This window comes from Python bivittatus, unplaced genomic scaffold, assembly GCF_059951505.1.
Source record: "Python bivittatus isolate LINGU-HERP-01145 unplaced genomic scaffold, Pbiv_v1 ctg000480_np1212, whole genome shotgun sequence".
In the NCBI taxonomy this organism is placed as follows: Eukaryota; Metazoa; Chordata; class Lepidosauria; order Squamata; family Pythonidae; genus Python; species Python bivittatus.
In genome coordinates, this window is record NW_028277075.1 from 66,761,539 (window position 1) to 66,783,228 (window position 21,690).

The 21,690-nt window shown below is 37.8% G+C and overlaps 1 protein-coding gene across 2 annotated transcripts in view; it reads left to right on the forward strand.

The window, feature by feature from the left end:
- Positions 1 to 20,204, forward strand: part of IGHMBP2 (immunoglobulin mu DNA binding protein 2) — a 90,480-nt gene extending 70,276 nt beyond the window's left edge. For both annotated transcript variants that reach the window (XM_088146132.1, XM_088146133.1), the window contains 6 exons: positions 5,992 to 6,110; positions 10,220 to 10,314; positions 10,813 to 10,936; positions 12,999 to 13,820; positions 15,419 to 15,603; positions 19,716 to 20,204. In XM_088146132.1, coding sequence (XP_088002258.1) covers positions 5,992 to 6,110; positions 10,220 to 10,314; positions 10,813 to 10,936; positions 12,999 to 13,820; positions 15,419 to 15,603; positions 19,716 to 19,913 — 1,543 coding nt within the window. In that variant the 3' untranslated portion in view covers positions 19,914 to 20,204. The remainder of the gene's footprint in view (positions 1 to 5,991; positions 6,111 to 10,219; positions 10,315 to 10,812; positions 10,937 to 12,998; positions 13,821 to 15,418; positions 15,604 to 19,715) is intronic.
- Positions 20,205 to 21,690: the final 1,486 nt, after the last annotated feature.

Consider the following 21,690-nt stretch of genomic DNA (forward strand, 5'->3'; position numbering starts at 1 on the left):
AAGGGAAATGCATCCTAGTTCCAGTCATATTGCAATGCTAGAAATTGAACAAGGGACTTCTAATAAGATTTTTTAAAAAATTGATTGAATTGCTTTTAAGCTAGAGGACTCCTTATGGATACATAGCTGAGTACCATATAACTTCATATCCAGAACTTCAGTTTTAAACAGTTTAATAGCTGCTGGGAGATCATTATTTCCAGATTGACCTGCAAATTTAGCAATTCCAAGGGGTGGTTTTTGGGCTCTTGCTAGTAGCTCTCTTGCTTGAATAGACTTGCAAGTAGAAGATTGAAAATAGACATCTAGATACTTAAAGGATTTAACCTGCTTGATAAGTTTGCTGTTAATCATCCATTTAATTAGGGCCTTAAAGTGTTTCCTAGAGAATACCAATACCTTTGTTTTAGAATAGTTTCTTGAAGCATTCTCTGTAGCAGTAAAGCAGTAGAGCTTTAAGGCATCTTCGAAGCCCTACTTGGGTTAAATAGGAGGGCTTCATCTTCAGCATAAAGAAGAATAGAGACGGGGTGGTGGGCGAGGGAGGGAGGATGGAATTCTGGCTTAGCAAACATCTTAACAATATTGTTAGTGTAACAACTGAACAGTAGTGGGACAAGGATACAGTCTTGTTTAACACCTTTGCAAATAGAGACAGGTTCAATTAAGTTGCCAGCAATATTGCCCTTGACTTGAATAGTAATGCCATGATGCAACAGCATTATCCGTTTAAGAAGACAGTGTTGTAGTCACTAATTTCCTCCAGAGTTATTCTCATGGCATAGAGTCAAAGGCCTCCCTCAAGTCTATGAAGGCTACATAGAGGGCATCCTTGGGTCAGTTATAGCATTTCTCAGCTACGTTAAGTAGTATGATACATTGGTTCATGGTTGAGTGTCTAGACCTGAAGCCAGTTTGTTCTAGGGCCAAATATTTTCATAGGACACCTAGCCCAAGAGTTTCTAAGACTTAAACATTGGAAACTGAATAAGAGAATGGAAGAGATAGGAAACAGAGCTAAACTATGAAGCCATCTTTGGGTTTTTTTCAGTTATGAATTTAGCTATAAGTCCAAAACATGTAGCTTGTGTGTGTGTGTGTGTGTGTGTGTGTGTGTGTGTTTGCTAAGCCATAAATTATATCCAATATTTAGAAAAACCAAGATTGAAAAAGTTGGGGCATATGGCACGTTATTGTGTGTTGAGTTGATGTAGATAATAATCTGTTTCCTCTGTTGTTAGTAATGGACAGAAAATTGTGTAAATGGGGATTGGGATATGCATTTCACTTTACAGCTCCTAACATACAAAACCAGATCACAAAAGGACAGCTTTGTTTTTTAAACAAAAATAGGTAATTCATATTCAGGGAACATTTCCATCAAGATAGTGTGGAAAGAAAATTGTATCATAGATTTAAATCACCGAGAAAATAATTTCAGTACATAATATTGATGGCCATTGAAGTGAAATACTTTCTAAAGACCGTGAAAGAAATTGTCAACTATAAAAATGAATTGTTGCTTTGAGAGAAGGAAGATGTTTGTAGCACAGTTAGGGTCTGATGCAGCTGGTAGAAGAAAGCTGCATAAATTTTTGCTGCTTTCACTGAGCTGTATGATAGTCTCTTAACCCGAAATACTCTCTCATTCCCTCTTTCTAATCATCAGGTTATAAGAAAATACAAGATGGGAGATCAAAGGACTTTGGAAACCCACTCAAATCAAGTTGCAAAGATGGGGTTCCAAGCTGTGTTATTAAATCACACTATCCCTCCCCCCCAACAGTGTGTTTGGTTTTTGCCTTAGTGCAGTGTTGTCCAAAGTTGGCCACTTTAAGATGAGTGGACTTCAACTCCCAGAATTTCCCAGCCAGCAAGATGAAGTCCACTCATCTTAAAGTGGCCAACTTTGGACAACACTGCCTTAGTGTGTTCAAAGAGGCATGCACGGTTGCATTTTTAATATCTACTTACTGCAGCGTTAAGGAAATATAAATAATTCCCACTGGATTCAGCAGGATGTTATGTATGTTATTCTGAAATACAGTATATACCATCACATTCCATAGGCATATTCCTAGCAAAATTACATAGAAAACTTAACACTGGCTCAATCATATCTTTTGTTTTTAGTTTTCTGGATAAACGGGGAAGTGCATTATTTGCTTTTGTTATCATTTTAATCTTGGTGATCACAGAGTTTCTACTCAGTGAAACATGAAAGAGCCTAATCTTGTTGCAAAAATGTTTACAATTGCTGCATCCCTTTCATGCTGCTTTTTGTGAGCTGCCGTGCCTACTTTTAATAAATCCATTTAACACAGCACTAATATAAAAATGCTGCTGCCCATTATTAAGAAGAATCCCAGCCATGACCTGTTGGCTTAATGTCCACATTTAGTTTGTGTTTTATGTTCCCCTTTGAGTAAAGTACACATCTTGTAGTGTAAAAAACCCAAGGGAGCCCTAGGTAGTAACAGGGAGGCCAGTATCTAGGTACATTCTCCACTGATTAAATTTGAAAAGTTGTCCCTATGAAAACTTCTGAAGCCTGCAAGTCACATACTAACCAAATAGATCATGAATGTAGGTATTCTAAATTGACCGATTCAGACCTTTGGTGCGAAAACACATTCCAGTTCGAAAGCATCCCGACTCAAAATTAGATTAGCAGGTTAAAAGCACCCCACGAGATGCCTTTTTGTTCTCTAAAGCTGTTTCCCATAACTTTCTGTTTTGTGGCTCTATTTTTATTATTTTCAAAAAAATGAAATACAGACCTACTTAGGATAACATATAAGATGAGATCAGGAACTTCACCTAGGACAGATCTGTTGAGCAGAGTACAGCAGTGCTCCCAGAAAAACTTTTGCCCAAGGAAAAAATACACACCAGCATGATAGGTTTGCAAACTGCAATGTCCATATCTTGTTCTCCAAAGAAACTCAGCCAGGAAATATATACTATCTGGTTGTTTATTGATAAATATGTAAAACTTCATAAAATACAAGTTGTATACAAAATTTAGGAAAAAACACGTCTTCTCATAAATTCAGCATCCAAGACTTATCCACAAACATAAAGTCTCTAGCCAAAAGCTCTCAGAGAAGAGGTACACTACTTGGTTATTAGTTACAACTACATAACCCATAAAACTACATAACTACATGGTGGCTAATGCTAAAACAACTGCGAGGCTGGGCATACAATGCTCCAGTTATATTGCCACTCCATACCCCCCCACTGGGTAACTAGCATACACCCGCCAATAGGTGGCAGTAATTAGCAGTATACATGCACAACACACAATAACAAGTTTTTTTCATAATCCATGTAGCCATAATATTGTTGTACAGATAACGGGATGAATTTCTTCCCATGAGAAATTCCTGACAAGATCATGAATCAGTTAATTGCAACAACTTCACCTTGAGCTGGTAACACAAATTCTGATTTATATTAAATCTGCTGTTGATACAAAGGACGAATGTCTGTTGGAACTTGAAAAATGTCTCTGCTGTTTGTTGTAGAATGCTAATGGGGTGAGCTGCCAAACCTTCCCTTCTTTTGGAAGCTACTGTAGCCTCTTAATTTCTGAAAGTAATCTGCCAGTAACCAGCCCAATTTTGGAATACTTAAAGGCAGTGTTTCTCAACCTTGGCAACTTTAAAATGTGTGGACTTCAACTCCCAGAATTCCCCAGCCAGCCATTCCCATGGGGAATTCTGGGAACTGAAGTCCACACATCTTAAAGTTACTAAGGTTGAGAAACACTGCCTTTAAGGCTTTGTTTTAGTTATTCTTTTCTGTTGCCTCTGAGCACCAAGATATGAAAGCTCAGATTACTTTAAAAAGTTCAAGTCTCAGTAAATGTGAGATGTGGTGGGAATTCAATTTTTGCTAGACATATGCAGGAACATATTATTCATAAGTGAAAAACAAATGATTCCACACTATTAGGAGCTGCTAACTTCTGCGAATCTGGAGTGGAGAGAACTTCACTTCCCCCTTTCTTTCAGGAATGTTGAACTCCAGTATCAAGAGAACGCAAAAAGGAATAAAATCTTCCCTCATTGATAACTCATTCATCTTAACTTTTCTCACAACCTAGCACTGTTTGGAGGAATAGACCAAACCCCTGATCATGCAGTGTGTGCCTTTTTTTCTTTTTAATTAGCAGTTTTGAAACCAATTCTCCTTTGCATCCCTTAATAACTACTGATGGTGCAGTGAGAATTGGTTTGCTCTCACAGTAGCTTTAATCCCTTAAAGACTGTATCTGAATTTGTTTATAAAGGGAGAGTTGTTTGATATAGGATTCTTTTGGCATGATTTTCTCTGCAGATGGAACTTTTAAAAGAACAAAATGGAATTGAAAACAGGTTATAATTGGAGAAGATTAAAAGCCTCATTAACTTGCTGGCATTGTCTCTGTACATTGACCAGTATGTGAGAGACCAGCTCTGCATCTGAGGCCTTGCAGTAGAATAATGGAAGTAAGATAATGCTGAAATATTTGTTTTGAAAAAATCAGTAATTGCTTACTTCTCCATCCAGAACAAAGAATTGGTCATTTGGGGACATGCTACTAGAAACAACTTGCAAATGCAGTTTTGAACCAATTATGTCCATTAAAGTTAACATTTTAGTCAGAGATCTTTGAGGAAGAATGCTTCGGCGCATACTCATACCGACAAACCTCCATCCTTTTCTCTTGGTGGGAAGTCTGGATGTTGTCATTTCCACTTTTAGCTTACAACTTCTTCTTTTATAATCTAAACCCACAAACTGTGCTGAATTGTAACTATAATTTAAAATATGTTGACTTTAAGCTATGTTTTCTGAGGCTACTTTGTTTGAACTAATAAAAGTTAATATTCATCATAGTTCTTGGTCAATCCAAAGTTATATGGTTATTTAATACTTAAAAACGTAATACATTTAATACATTTAATACCTAATATTTTTAATACTTAAAAACTTAATACATTTAATATTTAAAACAGGAGCAACAACTTCTTAATTTGGAGAAGGGATCTGATACAACTTAGTCCTTCATGTCCCTGTAGAGAATTTCTTCACAGCTGTGATAGGGCAAGCCATATTTATATTACTCCTGTTTGCCTGTCTGTATACTGGCAAGTATCAATATATGGGAAGTATCACTTCAACAATATGGGGCAAATTAAACATAATGCCAAGGAACAGATAACGGTGCCAGTGGGAGCTGAGCTTCCTAGCTTGCATGTCCGGTGGGGATTGGGTCCCCTGGAGTCACTGCTGGGAGGGAAACTTCTCTTTTACATCTTTGCACTCCTATTTTGCACTTCCCACAGTTGTATCCTGCTCTTGTGGTGTTATGACCTTATATCCTGGGTCCTTTCTTATCAATAGCTTCTGTATGTAACCAAGATTTTAAAAAATTGAATTATGTTCTCATACTTCAAATCCTATCCATCCTTGGATCCCTTAAAATTGTTTTCATGTGTTTGTTCAGAAGTTAGATATACAGTGAACAACTATAGTTCTGTAAGGTTGATGATTAATATGGCTCTTTTAAGTACAAACAACATCTTGTTTAAGGTTATTAGGACTACAGATTGTATCTTTTCCTAATATCACAGCTGTCATATTACTGTCTCCAGTAATAAATCAAAGCATGCTCCCTTTGCCTCTGAGCAAAGGAAGCAGTTGTACTCTGCGGAAGCTCACATCTATAATGTTATTTTTGCCACCATTGAAAACAATTTTTAGCTGCCCTATTCTGTAATTTGCTTGATATATATGTTACTTGAAGCAGTGCTACTGTTAGACTGCAACAGAAGCCCCATATGTGCTAATCTGTGTTCCCATCAAGCTGCGTGTATTGTTTGTTTTCACAGAATAACTAAGAATAGGTTCTAAGGTCTCATGGTTGGAGAGAGAGAATAAAATAAGCTTACTGCTTCTTGCAAAAAGTAATTCATGCAATTCTTTCTAATAACTTGGCAGAGACTTGCCAGGAGTGGCTCCCACAGAAGAGACCAGTATCCCATTGCTGCTTATAGATACAGCTGGCTGTGACTTATTTGAACTTGAAGCGGAAGAAGAACAGTCTAAAGGAAATCCAGGTACCATCATTTTCTCTACTGCATTATTTTCGTTTCCAGTGTGACATCTTGTTTTCAAAAACCACCCCTTCAGTTTATGTTAACTCTACAGTGGTTATGCAATACCAGCTGCTGCTAGGTAAAAAGTGTCCTTGTGCCAAAAATGTATTGTCAAATTTGAGTAATTGACTGTAATATTACATCCATGATCACAGGCACAACTCTTGTGGAAAAATTCGAATATTTTATTTTTAGAATAAAAAATGAGAATGTCTTGCATGTCATGCTTGATATACACATGTTATACTCTTAAGATAGATGAATAACCTGTTTAAATTATCCATGGCCTCCAAGGCTGTTTTCAGACTTTTGCTTCTGGTTATTTTTTTGTAACATTCAATACCATTTGTATCAAATGGTAACTGTAAAAGAAATAGTTAGATTTGTTGAATCCTTCTGACATACAGTATCAAAAACTCCATCCAGATTACATTGTACTGTAGTATAACTAATGAGTCAATACAAAACATACAATGCAAGAAGAAAGAGGCAGAAGATAGTACAACTAGTGGTTGTGAGTAGGAGTAGCAAAATCCTGAATGCTACTTCGTTTCACAAGTTTGGATTTTGTACCCCCGTAGTTAAGAAGGTATAGAATTTAAATTGGGCTTCAGGTGTAGCCTGAAAAAATAGAGCCCCAAAGTTGCTGTCTTCATCCCAGAAATGGGAAATGGCTGTGCACGCGCATGGCATTGAAGCAGCTTGCTTAGAATGAAAGAGTGAACAGAAAGAGAACTTTCTGGTGCACCCCAATGTATTAGTTCGATGAGTGGACAGCCATGCTGGCTGGGGAATTCTGGGAGTTGAAGTCCACTCATCTTAAAGTGGCCAAGTTTGGACAACACTGTATTAGTTAAACAAAACCTAGCCTTGGTGGAACAAAAGGCTACCAAACTTTCGCATAGGTTTTGGGTAGAAAGAAAATGTGGTGGGTCATAATTAACTTAGCTATGAAATTCTGTAAGTACAAAGAATGCATGCCAAATTTGAATGACAAATAGAAACTTGGGCATTGTAGAAGCTGTTCACATTCATGTTAGTTCTGAAATAATGCCCACTGTTTTCCCTGGTATTTACTTTCTACCGTATGTACGTCAGGTTGCAACCCTAAATAGTCTCACGCGGGCTTGATACATAAGTGTGTGTCGAATGGTCTGCAGCATTATGTTTCATTCCCACTTTTTAAACAGAAAAAGTTCTGAAAAGTTACAGTAATATAATCTGTGTCTGTCTCACTAGACACGCTCAAAGATCCTTTTGTTTATGAAGGAACATTTGATGCTTTGAACTTGAACAAGGCTGCTTATGTAAGTTTGAAATAGCGTCAGCTTTTTGAGTGATTCTCTAAAATGGATTAATCTGCTAGGAGGATCTTTATAATGGATTGGCGTCTTGCCTATTTAAAACACAAAGGGATGGGACCTTCTTTATGAAAATAAGTGTTGATCTCAAACTTAGTGCAGATGGCAATTTATCAAGAAACTGAATAATAAACATGAACAATGTTGAAAAGTGTTTCTTTATTCTTGTAACTTGCAGGAAATAGCTGGTGGTTGGGGAAGAAAAATTCCATGTATTAGTTTTATTATACCAAAAAAAAACAACAACGAGGTGGGGGAGATGGGACATCTTAAATTCTCCAGATGTTGCTGAATTCCAATTCACTTCAACAGGGGTCAGAGATGATGGGAGATGTAGTCCATTACCTTCGAGATGAGCACAGATTTCTTACCTGTACCCTAAGCTCAGATACAAAGTTGTGATGGCATTCCAATAATAGGTAGGAGCAGAGGTTGCCATTGTCAAGTTGAAAGTCCAGACTAATCTCCTGGTCTCCAGCAAGACATCTTATACCATAGTAACAGCTGTGCAAGCTGTAGCAGACAGCTACCAGTGATGCTTGTTAGATATTGCAACTGAAGTTTAAATATTCTGTCTTGATATGCAGTTGGCTCTGAAGGAACAGGAAAGACTGTCAGCTCTCAGCCAGAAATGTTGAACTTGCTTCATATCCATATTGTTTGTGGCACAGCAGAGTTGAGAGAGCTTTCACTTTTAATTGTCTTGGCACATCACACTTTGTCCAGCCTTTAAGCAAACAAGGCACAAACCTCTGCAGTTAATGGGTTAGCAAATGCCTGATTGTGCTGATGGCACATAAAGCACAATCTGTGGTAGAAAGGCAGGCCAGAGTTATAAAGTAGCTTAGCAACTCTCATGAAGTTTTGTCGATATTCAGGCAGAACAGGAACTTTTCCAGGAGAAATATCCTTTTAGGTATACTAGATTGTACTTGGGTGGATAAATAAGAAAGGGTAAAGGTGATTCTCAGGGGAATAGCTCTATTACTTCAAGAACCAAAGAGACCTTGGGAAGTCTGTAGGGTGTGACAGTTTCAGCAACTTTGACAAAGGTTTGGGACAGGAGAATCTTAGTTTGTATAGATGGGATTAACAGAGGGCGATTGATTGGTGATTTCAGATGGAAGACTCCCAACACAATCAAAAACATTGTGTAGCTATTCTGTCTTTCCCTCCTTAACAAAAGCTGTCTGGATCCTGTGAACCTCTGTTTCAGGAAGTACAATTGTCTAATAAAAAATCTTGTCTGGAAGCATCCTATGTACTGTTAGCATTGATAGAGTCATGATAGGAGGTTGTTTCACCCAGGAATGAATATTAGTCGCTATGATGGTCCTACATGCAGGTTTTTACTACATGACTGTGCACTACATAGTCATTGTTCCGTATGTACATGAACCTTACATTATGTATATTCTGTATAGCAGAAGGTAGCAGTGCCCATGTAAAAGTTGCACAACTTATAAAATGATATGTTTCAACATTCCTAAGCCTGATTTAGCAACCTAGAAGAATGAACAGATAAGGATATAAGTTTAAAGTGTGTTGAAAAGCTATTAAATTATATGTGAAATTTCTAATATGTAGTAAATTTGCTTCTGGGCAGGTTTTAGTTTTCTGAATTATATTCATATATTAGGGATTTCAAGATTGATCTTGGAAGGCCATTTTGCTATCCTCATGACTACTATCGGTGATGTAATGCTTGTAATCTCTGGGCCTCTCCTGGATATGGCATTTCAAATTAAAAATATTGTTTACAAGTTGTAAGCCCTAAAGCCCGTGTGTCTAAATAATTTTCAATGACATTTTCCAAAATAGCAATATAGCTATGCAGTTTGATTTATACTCAGAAGGAGGATAAGTCAAAGTTTGAATTAAGACCTTCTCAGTATAGTCATGGGTCTTGCTTTAAGGGACACAGTCCTTCCTTGCCCTCTTTGGGTTTCAGAAAGGCCGTCAGAATGATTTTACATCAGCGGGTCTTTGGACTCTAGAGTCTAGAGTTTCTGTCGCACATCTATTTTAATTGGTTTTTATGGTGATTTCTTCTTATAATTTCAGTTTGGTTTTCTAAATGGGAAATACTAACTTGGTTTGCTAAGGTACACTTCCCAGAATCATGTATATTGGGGCAGTTTATAAGCACTACAAATAAATAAAATAAAATAGCTGTTTTTAAAAAATGTTTTCTTTAAAATGTACAGTACATGACACATGTGAATGAGGGGCATTTTATGTTTTGGTGTGTGCATCCACCCTTGCTAAATTTGCCAAGGAACAGTTGGGGACAGCCCTTTTTTCACGTGATGAGATGAGGGCCAGCAAGTGCCTAGTGAATGACTAAATTGAACAAAGGCAGGTGCCTTCCTTTGCCATGTGCCCCACTCACAGATCACCATCCGCATCCAGCTTTTCAAAAGCACATGAATCCTTTGCAAGGTGACTGGCGGTATAGCTACATAAGGAAAATGGTAACTCTTGAGCTGTGAGAAACCAACACAACAAGGAAATCTTTGTTTTCTTTTGGCTTCCTGTAATCTTTGAATTCCTAGCAAATAAACTTGCACTTGTATGCTGCATGATTATACATACAGTACTATTTTTTTATTTAGAGTGTAGAACGCAGTTTATAGGTCTGTTTGGTTTTCTAATTGAACCTGCCTGCCTGCTTCTTCAACCCTAAAGTTGCTTGTTCCTTGTTCCCAGGTGAGGTACAACTTATCGGCTTGCATATAGATGCTTTGATAGAAGCTGGTGTGAAGGCCAAAGATGTAGCTGTCATTGCTCCTTACAATCTTCAGGTTAGTGCATCCACTGCCATACACTAAGAAACATGTCATCTTGAAAAAGAAAATGGAAAACTAAGTACAAAGCAAAATGAAACTGATTTGAATCTTCAGAGGGACCTAAATTACCCTCACAGATAATAAATTCAGTAAGGTAGAGGCAGAACTTCATTGATTTTTCTTGATCTGTGTGGACTTAACATGCTCTGTGTGCTCTTTTGTGTGGGCCTACCAACCTCTTCCACCATCTGCTGGTCTCCAGTAAGTTAGGAAGATCCCCATTCCTCCCTCCAGGGTACAGATCACATTTCAGCAGTCCTAGCATGCTAGACAAGAACACACATCAGATGTAGCTTTTTATTCCTCTTTCTAGGCAGCAGTCTTATATATTAGATGCTTAATTTCTAATGGTTTACTTTTGGAAGGAGAGGATCTTTTCAGTTAAGAGGGCATTTACTTTCCCCCCAACTTCAGTGCCATGTTTTCTGTGTCAATAAGGGCTTTGTTTTTCAGGTGGACATGCTAAGAAAACATCTGTGTCATAAGCATCCAGAGCTGGAGATTAAATCAGTGGATGGCTTCCAAGGAAGAGAAAAGGAAGCTGTTGTTGTTTCTTTTGTGAGATCCAACAGAAAAGGTAAATAGGTTATAATCTGGGGTCATGCAGAATGAAAACAAGTAATTTGCAAGAAGCATTGATGCTATTGCATGTTGCTGTGGTTGTGACTGATTCATGATTCTGGCTGGCCAATTAAAAAGAACACTACAACATCCTATAATTCTTTTCAAAAAGAGATCAGAATGACTAATAGTAAGAAAAGGATAAAATAATTGAGTGAACTTCTGGTAATTATGGTGACTGTCATTTAATTTAAAATTCCATCTTGCAGCCACAGGAATCACAACTGTCAGTCGACTGTGAATGTAACTCAAAAGATGTTTCTAAAGTATGTTCATATTGGGGACATTGCAAATATTCTGCTTCCACTGGCAGTATTTTTTCCCATTATAATAGTCAGGCATGATGAGAGGGCTTTCTTCTCTGTTTCATATGGTTACTGCAGGGAAAAATGCCTCCCTGTTTATGGATTAAAATAGATAAGCAAAGTTGTGGTTCATTGTTGTCTATGTATTATGTCTTCAGATATGGTTTTGACACTTGGTAATTACTTCCCAGGTCGGGCTTATCAAGCACAAATTAGTGACTCATATATTTTAATGTGCCCTTTAATGTTTGTTTTCCCATTTGTCTTCTGCCTAACTCCTCATACAGGACTCAACCACCATCGGTTAAGTAGCTGAGCTGACTCATCTTGGCATTTGCTATCTGTTATTATAAAGTCTTTTTAAAAATCTGGAGATCAGAAATAACTTCTAAAAAAGACTTTGTCATTTCTAACCATTTATTCAATCCTGGGTGCTGCTTTTTTAAAATTTTTAAGCCTATGCTAAATATTTTTCTGACCTTTATCAGACTTGTTAATAATTAGGAACAAGCAAAACACATCTGCAGTGCTCCAAGAAAGCTTTCTCATGTTAATCTCTGCTTCAGCGATACAGCTCCAGCCTCAGAGCAGTTCCATTGTGGACAAAAACTTTAGTAAAGCTTAGTTAATCAACATGGACAGTCTGTATGAATAGTCCTGCTTTTCCTCCTAATTGTGAAACAAAATGAACATCTGTGGTTTCTGAAGTCATATCAAGGGCTAAAAATTCTAATTTTTCTAGCTCCTGGCCATTTCTTGAATTTTGCTTTCCTTATTTAAAAGTAAAATGGAACGAAACTGGATTTTTCAGAAACATATATTAAAACAACATTGCAACTTATTCAGAGCCTCAGTATACCTCAGGCCTTCCACACTAGATTATTGACTAAACATCTGCTTTTTTGGAAATCAATGACTTTATAAGTAAAATTGAAGCAGATTGATAAATTATATTCACCTGAAATGAAGACACCCTGAGTTTAAGCACTTCTCCCCTCCCTTCCTTTTACTTTTCAGAAAACTAGAGAGGGTCCCTTCTGAGAAACTTCCCACACCCCTTTTCCTTTGGTGGGCTGAGATACCTTTTGCATGATGGTCATCTAGGCTGAGGCTTTTCCTCCTGTCTCCCAAGGTCAATTCCCACATACCATTACTCTACAAGACAAGTTATCATTCTGTCAAAATAGTGTCCATAAACATTGCCAGTGCATCTGATCTTTGCTAAATACAGGTTTAGGTGTGATTTTGTGTGATGATGAGGTTTGGCTACATATGTTTTGCTACTTTGAAGTCTGTCACCATGAGCATACAGTTCAAAATTAGGTGCAGGCAATGACACTCCCATCTCGGATTTCATATAGTTTTACAATAATAATAATAAGGAAGTGTGTGACTTACACGGTATGACAGTTAAAATCTTCATGGGATCTGCTTATGAAGTCCCTTGTTGCTGAAAACTTGTTTGGATTTGTTTGTAAATAAATAAATTTGTGCCTGCACTCTGTTCATGCACTGAATCCATTTTGGAAACTTCATTCTTGGGTGATGGTTTAGATAATTATAGTAAGAAGTAATGTACTTCACTGAATCTCTTGGAGTTAAGTCTAACTTACTTTTGAAGAAACATGGTTAGAATAGAACTCTCTGTATTATTATTACTTTACATGGCCTGTAAAGCTCTGCATCCTGATTTACTGTTTTTATGATATGTAGGTGAAGTGGGATTCCTTGCTGAAGACAGGAGAATAAATGTTGCAATTACCCGAGCCCGGCGTCATGTGGCTGTAATCTGTGACTCTCGCACCATTAGCAACCATAGTTTTCTTAAACGACTGGTAGACTATATGACCACCCACGGCGAAGTGCGCACAGCCTTTGAATACCTGGATGACATTGTACCAGGAAACTATACTCCCAAGAACTCTCTGGGTCCCCATGACAAGGAAAAGAGACTGAAATGCAGCACACCCCCAGTCCCAAAGGCTCTTGGAGAGAAACCAAGAGGAAGACCAGCCCCAAAGTCCAGGGAGAGGCCAACAGAATGTTCCTTGAAAAACACAGGCAAAGTCACAACATCAGGAACCAAAGAGAATGAAAATTCATGTAAACATAAAGCAAGAATATTGGAGTTTCTGGACAGTAGTGAGACCCAACTGGATTTCCCTTCCTCCTTAAATGCTCACGATAGAATGCTTATCCATCAGTTGGCCGAAGAATATGGGCTGCAACATGTAAGCACAGGAGAAGGCAGTGCACGATACATAAGTATTCGTAAGAGAGCTTCTCTCACTAAATTATCCTTAGGAGATGCTGTGGTTTGTAAGCAAGAGTTAATTCAGAGTCCTCCGAAAGAAGTGCACATCCATGGTGAGGAGAAGGGAAGCAGTGCTGGCGCAGGGGCCGCAGATTTGAAAACATTGCATGTGGAACGGATTCAGAGAGAGAGAGCCAAGAAAGATGAGAGAGCAAAACAAAGCCGAGAATCAGATGCAAATCTTCAGGAAATAATTGGGAAGAAAGACAAAAATGTTGGAGGTAAAAAGGCCATTTCTCTTCCATTTGCAGTTTAAAAGATAGCCATTTCATTCTTCTTTAATCTGCTGTTTATCAAACTTTTCTTTGCAATTCCCTACATAGATTCTCTCCTGGCAAAGGGAGTGTATCCTTTGAGAAGCTTCGGGGAAATTTTAACCAAAACACAGCCAACAGAATTCTCTGCTTTTAGAGCTACTTTAAATATTGAATCTCCTGCTTTTATACCATGGTTACAGAGGAAACAAGCTTTACTTCTAAAAAGCAACTACTTTTGAGAGCAACCTAGAATTTCAGATCTAGGGAGCACAGTGCATTTTCAACGAATAGGCTTCCTTTGAAAATGTCAGCCAAATATTTGTCCTGGCTTTTGGAAATATATGGATTTTGCCCAAAATCAGTAACTATGAAATTATCAGAACATGTGACCTAGGGCACAACATTGGCTGGCTTTGGACTATTGCTTAGAACATATTGAGGAAACAAAGTACAGATCCTTAGCTGACATCTCACTGAGCCAGACTATATGAATACCTGTAACATACTATAGTTCTCTTTCTCAGATCTTTACGTTCACATAGAGGCTATCTATGAGCTTGTCAGACAAAAGGAAAAAAAATGTCAATAGAAAAGAAAATCTCCCTTTGCCTTGCCAGGAAGGTGGGTGTGTGCAAGCATTTGAATATATGCATATACGTGTACCCATTTTCCATGATTGCTAACTTAAAGAAAAATGAAACCACTGAATATATGCATAGGTACCTTCTGAAATTCACATGCTCCCAGATTTCAGAAGAAGAAGAAAATCCCCTCTTATGCATTGATGACACTGCTGTGAAAATACAGAGACGATAGGATTTCTTGGGCATGGGAATAAACCTACATCCAGGCATTGCCTTTGATTTTAATCTAAAATTAAGAGTTTGACCCCTAATTTTTGAATCAGTAACATTTTCTGGAACAGCCTTCTCAAACCACAGCACCCTCCAGGTGTGTATCTTTCCACCATCAGCAGCCCTAACCCTAATCCCCTTTTCCTTCTTTAAAATGAAATGTTCTCTAAAGAGAGTTTCTAATTCAGTTGGGGCAGCTTCAAAGAAGTTCAGCTGGTCTCGGGCAGCTTCACGGTTTGTGTTCATATACATAAGCTAATGGCGTGTCTCCTCTGTGAGCACCAGATATTGCCCATATCTGGTTGAGCTGTGAGGATGCTTGGTCTGGCGCCTGAGGGGAAGGGTACCTTGGTTTTTAACTATGTTTTATGGATTGTTGTGAGCCGCCTGGAGTCATTGTATGAGATAGGTGGCCAGATAAGTCCTGTAAATAAACAAATAAATCTCATTATTGCCCCTCTGTTACCATGCATTGTCTACTCTTATTTGGCCACTTTATCTTACTGATTCCTTCTCACTGAGGAGTTAGTGCTATCTGTTAGCTGTCTGTTCACATAGGGCCAGTGTCTTGCCGTTTGATATGTGGCTGATCCTAGCAATGGAGATCAAGATCCACACAGCTGTGCCTCTTTACGTCCATCATAAAGTGTTGTGTGCAATCTTTCTGTCACTGCTCTCTAATTATTTTATGCCCTTATGCTTATTTAGGAAAGGCTACTGGTACATCCAAGAAGGAAATTGCAGCCGAGGAAGACTTTGATGCTATGATCTCTGCTGTAATTAAGGCTGACAGCACCTGCAGTTTCTTCAAGTGCAAAGCCAGCGTAACAACTCTGGGACAGCTCTGCCTGCATTGCAACAGACGTTACTGTCTCAGCCACCATATCCCAGAGGTATGCTTTGGATTCTCCTAGGCCAGGCAGACAACACACTTCCATTTTCTCGGCTCTTCGCCCCAGTTTTCAGAGCCAACATCACTTTCGGGTGAAATTAAGGTGTCATTTTAAAGCATTCAGTTTGGTTGACTTTTCAAGGAAGCTTGTCGTTACAAAGGCTGTTCAATATATGCAAATCCAATGGAGGGTAACCTCCCCCCATTTATCTTAGTTTGCTGTTTAATATACACATGTGCCTACACATGCAGGCACATACATACTTATGCAAAAATCTGTCTTTAGAAAGGTGGAGATGGGAGTTCAGCATTATGAAAGTAATGTAGCATAGTAATATACACATAGGGTATAATTCACAAATGAATTGAAGATATATTTGCCTCCAGTTTAATCTCCCAAAGACTGGAAATGTCTCCCCTACTGTGCTATAAGGAGGAAAAAAGTTGCTCTGCAGGGCTGTTTTTGCTTATAGTCTTTAGATTTTAAAAATGAAGCACTTTTTTTGTTCTCCTCTTGGTATTTTTAATGGAGTTATTTTTTATGAGGCTCAGTACTTCTGAAACATCTTTTTATCTCTTTCTAACATAAAGAATGGTTTTACTTCCTATTAAAGTTCACAACATTCTTTTTCACCCTCCTTCAGTCTTTAAATATATATACTCAAATACACACTCTGTCTTCTCCCTTGATTCTTCCAAATGAATCAGATGAAGAGAATGTGTGTCCTTGAATGGAATGACCATTCTAGGCCGTTAAAAGGCACTTAGCCTTGTGGAGCAAGAGATCTGTTTTTAATGCTGAAATAATGGGATTTTTCTGTGTCCTTTCCCTTCCATCAAGCTTCTGAATCATTCTCTCTTTACCTCAAATCACCTCTTTATTTTAAACTCCCATTCACATTCATTCCCCATAGCCTATTCAGATGCTTGAAGGAATCTTGTGCTCTAGAAAGCATAGATGCTTTGCATCTACTCAGAGTGGATCTTAATGTTCTTTGCATCTATTCAAGGGGCAGTCATAAACCTTGTATAATGTGGAACTGTTTCTGTCTACTTGTCCAGCTCTGTCAGGTCTGTGCGCGTGTTCTATCAATGTAGCATTTTAAATCCTGTCTGACAGGAATAATTATATTGATTACCAGTAAAAAATGCTTTCAGACATCTTCCACGTGGCCCTGATTTATTTGAAATAATTGATCATAGGTTCTTTTAATCTCATGGGGAGAATGTTGTATCTAGCTACTAGAACATTTTGATGCAAAATAGAAGTAAATAGAGCAAAAGATATATATATTTTGTGTCCTCACCAAAACTGAAAAATAGGCCAAGAAGGGTTATTTTTATGTAACTTTATTTATGTTGTAACAACTAGGTGCCTTAAAGCAAGCTTCAGTCAAGAGCAAATTGAATTCCACGATTCATGAACAAAAATATTGGTCTGTAGAAAAACATCCCAAATGTTTGGGTGGACCGAAGTTTGGATTAAAAAGTGTACTGTTTATTTAAGGCTATATTGATAGGCAGCTAAATGAAAGATATTGCTGTAAGCTAACCCCTGAGTAATGGATAGTTTACCACCCTCCTACATGTGAATAGTTTCATTGCGTTCCTTCATCTCCTGCAGACACGTCAAGGCACAGGGTCACAGGGTTAGTTCCCTCCAGATCTGGTGGACCAACTTCATAATCACTTTCACATGCCTTAAATGTTACCAGTTTTAACATTTGGTGTTTTAGTGTCATTTTATGGCGGGTGTGGGGGTGGATATTTCAAGATTTTGTTAGCTGCCTCAAGAATTCAAGTGATCAGAAAGATGAAATAGAATTCATATTAGTCAATCCAGCTGGCACCATGGAGATAGTTGACATAGTATTTATGTCTCTTCATTGATACTCCCACAACTGTTCTTATGGTTCCAATGACTAGAATGAGCCTACATTTATATGCAGGAAAATATATCAAATCTTTCCTCTTTTGATCACAGTGTTGTAGCTGCTTTCATATAAAGAAATTTGATAGTACGAACCGGCCACTTACAATAAAGTAAGATTCACATTGTTGCTGAATGTTAAGTAGATCTGACATTTTAAAAAATCTAATGTTTTGTTAATTTTAAAATTTAATAACAGTAACAATATATTTTGACTGGCACTTTGCCAGTTTAGTATCAACGTTTTCTAGTCTCATCACAGATCTTATTATACTTTCCATATATCTCGGAAGTTGGCAGAAGACTTAGTATCATTTATAAAACAAATATGATTCCTCCAGATTCTGAAGAATGATGGTTTGCCATCCTATTTCTTCATCATATGAACTTTACCTTACACTTTTCTGAGTAGAGCTACTGGCCAAGTCTGACTTGAAGAAGAAAACTTGTTGGCTCTTTGAAATATGCTGCCACAAAAGAGTAATTCCTTTTTTTACTATAATTTCATTGGTAATTTTAAGAGCAATAGAACAGAACCCTTGATGAAAGCTAGTTTTTCAAACCATACTGGCATTCATATTGCTTAGTTCAATAATTTTTGCACCTCTTGCATCACACCCTGAATTTGAATAGGTCTCATTTGAGGAAAAGGGAAGATTTTATCCTTTTAGAATTTAAGTCATGGAAAAATTCATATGGGCCAGCACAAATGTTTGATCAATTAAACAGAACTAATAAATGTGAATGTTTTAGAGAGATACTTGTATCTGATCCAGGGCAATCCCAGTTTAATTTCTGCATTTGTATCAAATCGTTTGCCACATATGTTTTTTGAGAGTGTTTTATACTTTCTTGTAGCCTTGGATAAAATCTAGATATAATATTCCTATTAAAATAAAGCTTTCTGACGTGATATAATTACCTGAGTTGACCCACCTTATAATCTTATTTTCAAGAAATTCTGCCTCATTCCATCATCACTTACTGGTAATGAAACAGACTTCTATATTACAACTTTTATTAAAGTACTTAACCTTTCCCTCTAGGCATTTTCTGCTCATATGTTCTCATAATTTAAGAATTATTGTGTGCTTAGTCTGTCCCTAGATATAAATGATTGTTCATGGCACTTTGTTTCAAACATACATACATACATACATACATACATACATTTCATTCATTCATTCATTCATTCATTCAATTTATATTGACTGCCCAACTCACAAATTGTGACTTTGGGTGGCTAACATAAAATTAAAAGAAAAAACCAACAAAAATTAAAACAACAGAGAATGTAATGCATCTGAAGCCAGCCATAGCCATTTTCTTAACCATTACAAAACAGGCTCAACCAACACACTGGCCCAATACTTGGGGGAGGACCCAGGTTTTCAAGGCCTTGCCATATTGGGCCATCTGAATCTCAGGGGGGTTGCTGTTCCAAGGGCCAGGCCCGTGACAAAGAAGGCATGCTTCTGGGGTTTCACAAGAGAGCCATAGAGGGGACCTGAAGCATGCCCATCTTGGTTGGATCTTGTGGGATGGTCAGAAACAATTGTACCCAGAAGCTTACTGAGACCCAGCGCAGCTTGCAAAGTACTGTAATGGGTGTACTCTATAACTTTTCTGGGCTTCTCCAAGCAATTTTCTTTCTGGGTATTGAGAAGGGTGTGGCATTTTGTACCCTCTAGCTGCTCATTGGGTTTTGCTAATGTGATGCTAACTCTAGAAATATCTGTTGTTGTATTTATACAGCTATGTTGCTGTTGACTTTCTTCCAATACTCTTCAGAAGCATCCCTATAACGTTGGACTTTAGAGATCGATTATAGTATTTTTTCAGACCAAAAAACAAAGATGCCCAAAAGATGGAATAGAGATTCTCCTTCCACTTGTAAAGTTTGAAAAGAGAATACTTAAGCTGTCTGAAAATATGATTTAATTTCACTTTAGCTTCTACTGGGGAAAAAAATGATCTTCACATTTTTTTGTTGCTGTTGGAATTAAAAGAACTGTCAATAAACAAGTGAGCGACTTGTACTGTTCTTTGGAGTTTAAGACAGCTGTTTAAGGCAGCACTCTACCTCTCTCATTTCTCTTTTTCTTTTTCTTTTCTTTTCTGTACTGGAGTATCTTGAGGCTGCTTGGTGTCCTCCACTGATCTCATGTCTTTATTTCCCACAGATTCACGGGTGTGGGGAGAAAGCCAAAGCTCATGCGCGGCAGAGAATCAGCAAGGAAGGGACGCTGTATCCTGGGAGTGGCTTGAAAGACAAGTCCTTGGATCCTGCCAAGAGAGCTCACCTCCAGAGACGCCTGGACAAGAAGCTCAGTGAACTGACCAGCCAGCGAAAGAGCAAAAAGAAAGACAAAGAGAAGTAAGAAGAGTTGTGGCTCATGAAAGGAATTCACCCCAACAAGCTGTCCTTTAAAGCAGCATGTTCAAATGTTGCAGGAAAAAGCCAATAAAGTCTTTGAACATTTGGGCTCGTTTTTTTTCTTACAACCAGAATGTGCTTTTGAGCGTCACAGATCTCAGAGGGCACAGCACTGATGAAAGCTGCACCTTGAAAAGCCTTATCTGCAGCTTTTGAACAATGCTCGTGGTGCACCGTGTGCCATAAAATGTGTTTGTACCTGTCACATCCACTTTCTAAAACCCTGTTGATTAGGGAAGAAAAGCGGGCTGCTTTGGCTTTCAATAATTACTTTTACTGGCAGTGTAATAAAATATACAGTGGATGGTTATATAAGTAGCTATACAATAAAGAGGGATCCCTAATTAAGAGCATGAATGAATGAATGAATGAACAAAACATAGGTACGTAATATGTTTGTGAAAGTGAAAGGAAGGGAAGGGAAAGGATGCTATAGATCTGGATGAAGGTGGACTGATCTTGTGGAGTGGAGCTGATAAATGAATACAGGAGAGAAAGTGAAGGTGTAGGTTTAATTATGAAAAAGCTACAATATATGGCAAAGTATGAATTGGTACTATCTAGAATGTTGGTGGATATGCAAGAATAATAGTTTGATCATAATTACACAATAATCTCCATGAATGTTTATATTGGAGGAGCCAAGGATTAGACTGGGGAAAAATTCTGCGTGATTCTGAATATGAGAGAGTGTAGAAAAAAATTATCCTGCTATTGATAGGAATGGATGGGGGGAAAAAGTTAATGGGCTGCTTGGAGACCCAAAAAATGAATGAGAACTGTGATTGTTTTGTGAGCATTTGTTTAGAGGAAGTTCTGTTTCAAATATGTGGTTTACTACGTGTTTTTCTGTACATATGGAAAAGCAATTAATCCTTTTGGATGATGCTTTGATTATTGATGATAGAAGATTGAGAGGCTTTGTGAAGTGTACAAGGATAACACGAGCTTTGGACTGTGGGAGAGACTTTAATTATGTCAAGAATGGATCTTGGGGGTGGGGGGAAATGCAAATGGGAGAAAAGGGAAATAAATGAGTGGAAGTAGAATGAGTACAGGAAATAGTACAAGCCCTGTATAAAAAATCATTAGTACGTTGAATTATCTCCCAAGAAATTATTAAAATATAGACATAAGCCAAGAGGATATGGACATTGCTTGGAAAAGAATAACCAGTATAATGCTGCAAATGCTACAGAAATGTATGCAATTACACTAATGAGTATTAAAAAGGATGCTTGGAATGATGGCAAAAGGAGGTGGATGATGAACAAAAAAAAATGCATATAAGAGAATGATCGCTGCAAAAAATGAGGATGAAAGAAGTATTTTTAATGATACGTACAGACAGAAGAATATAGTACCAAAGAATATGAAACCAAAGGAACAATTAAGATAGAGGCAAAGAAAATGCAGAGGGATTTTCATTGAAGCAAAGCATTGTTTGGGAAGTAGGTGAACAGGACTAACAAGAAACATCCAGCAGACTGAATGAATTAAAAATGAAAGTGGTGAACTGAATTGGAATGAACCTAGAGTGAGTAAATAGTAAAGCAGGATTGTAGAGATTTGTACAGTGATATATTGAAGAGTGGAATTGAAATAGTGTCCAAGAAAAAAAAATGGGAGTCCTAAATATTGGGAGAATGTTAAAAATAGTAAGGCTATAGATGTAGATGGAGTAACTGGAGAGTGTAAAATATGGATGTGGTTTTCTTATG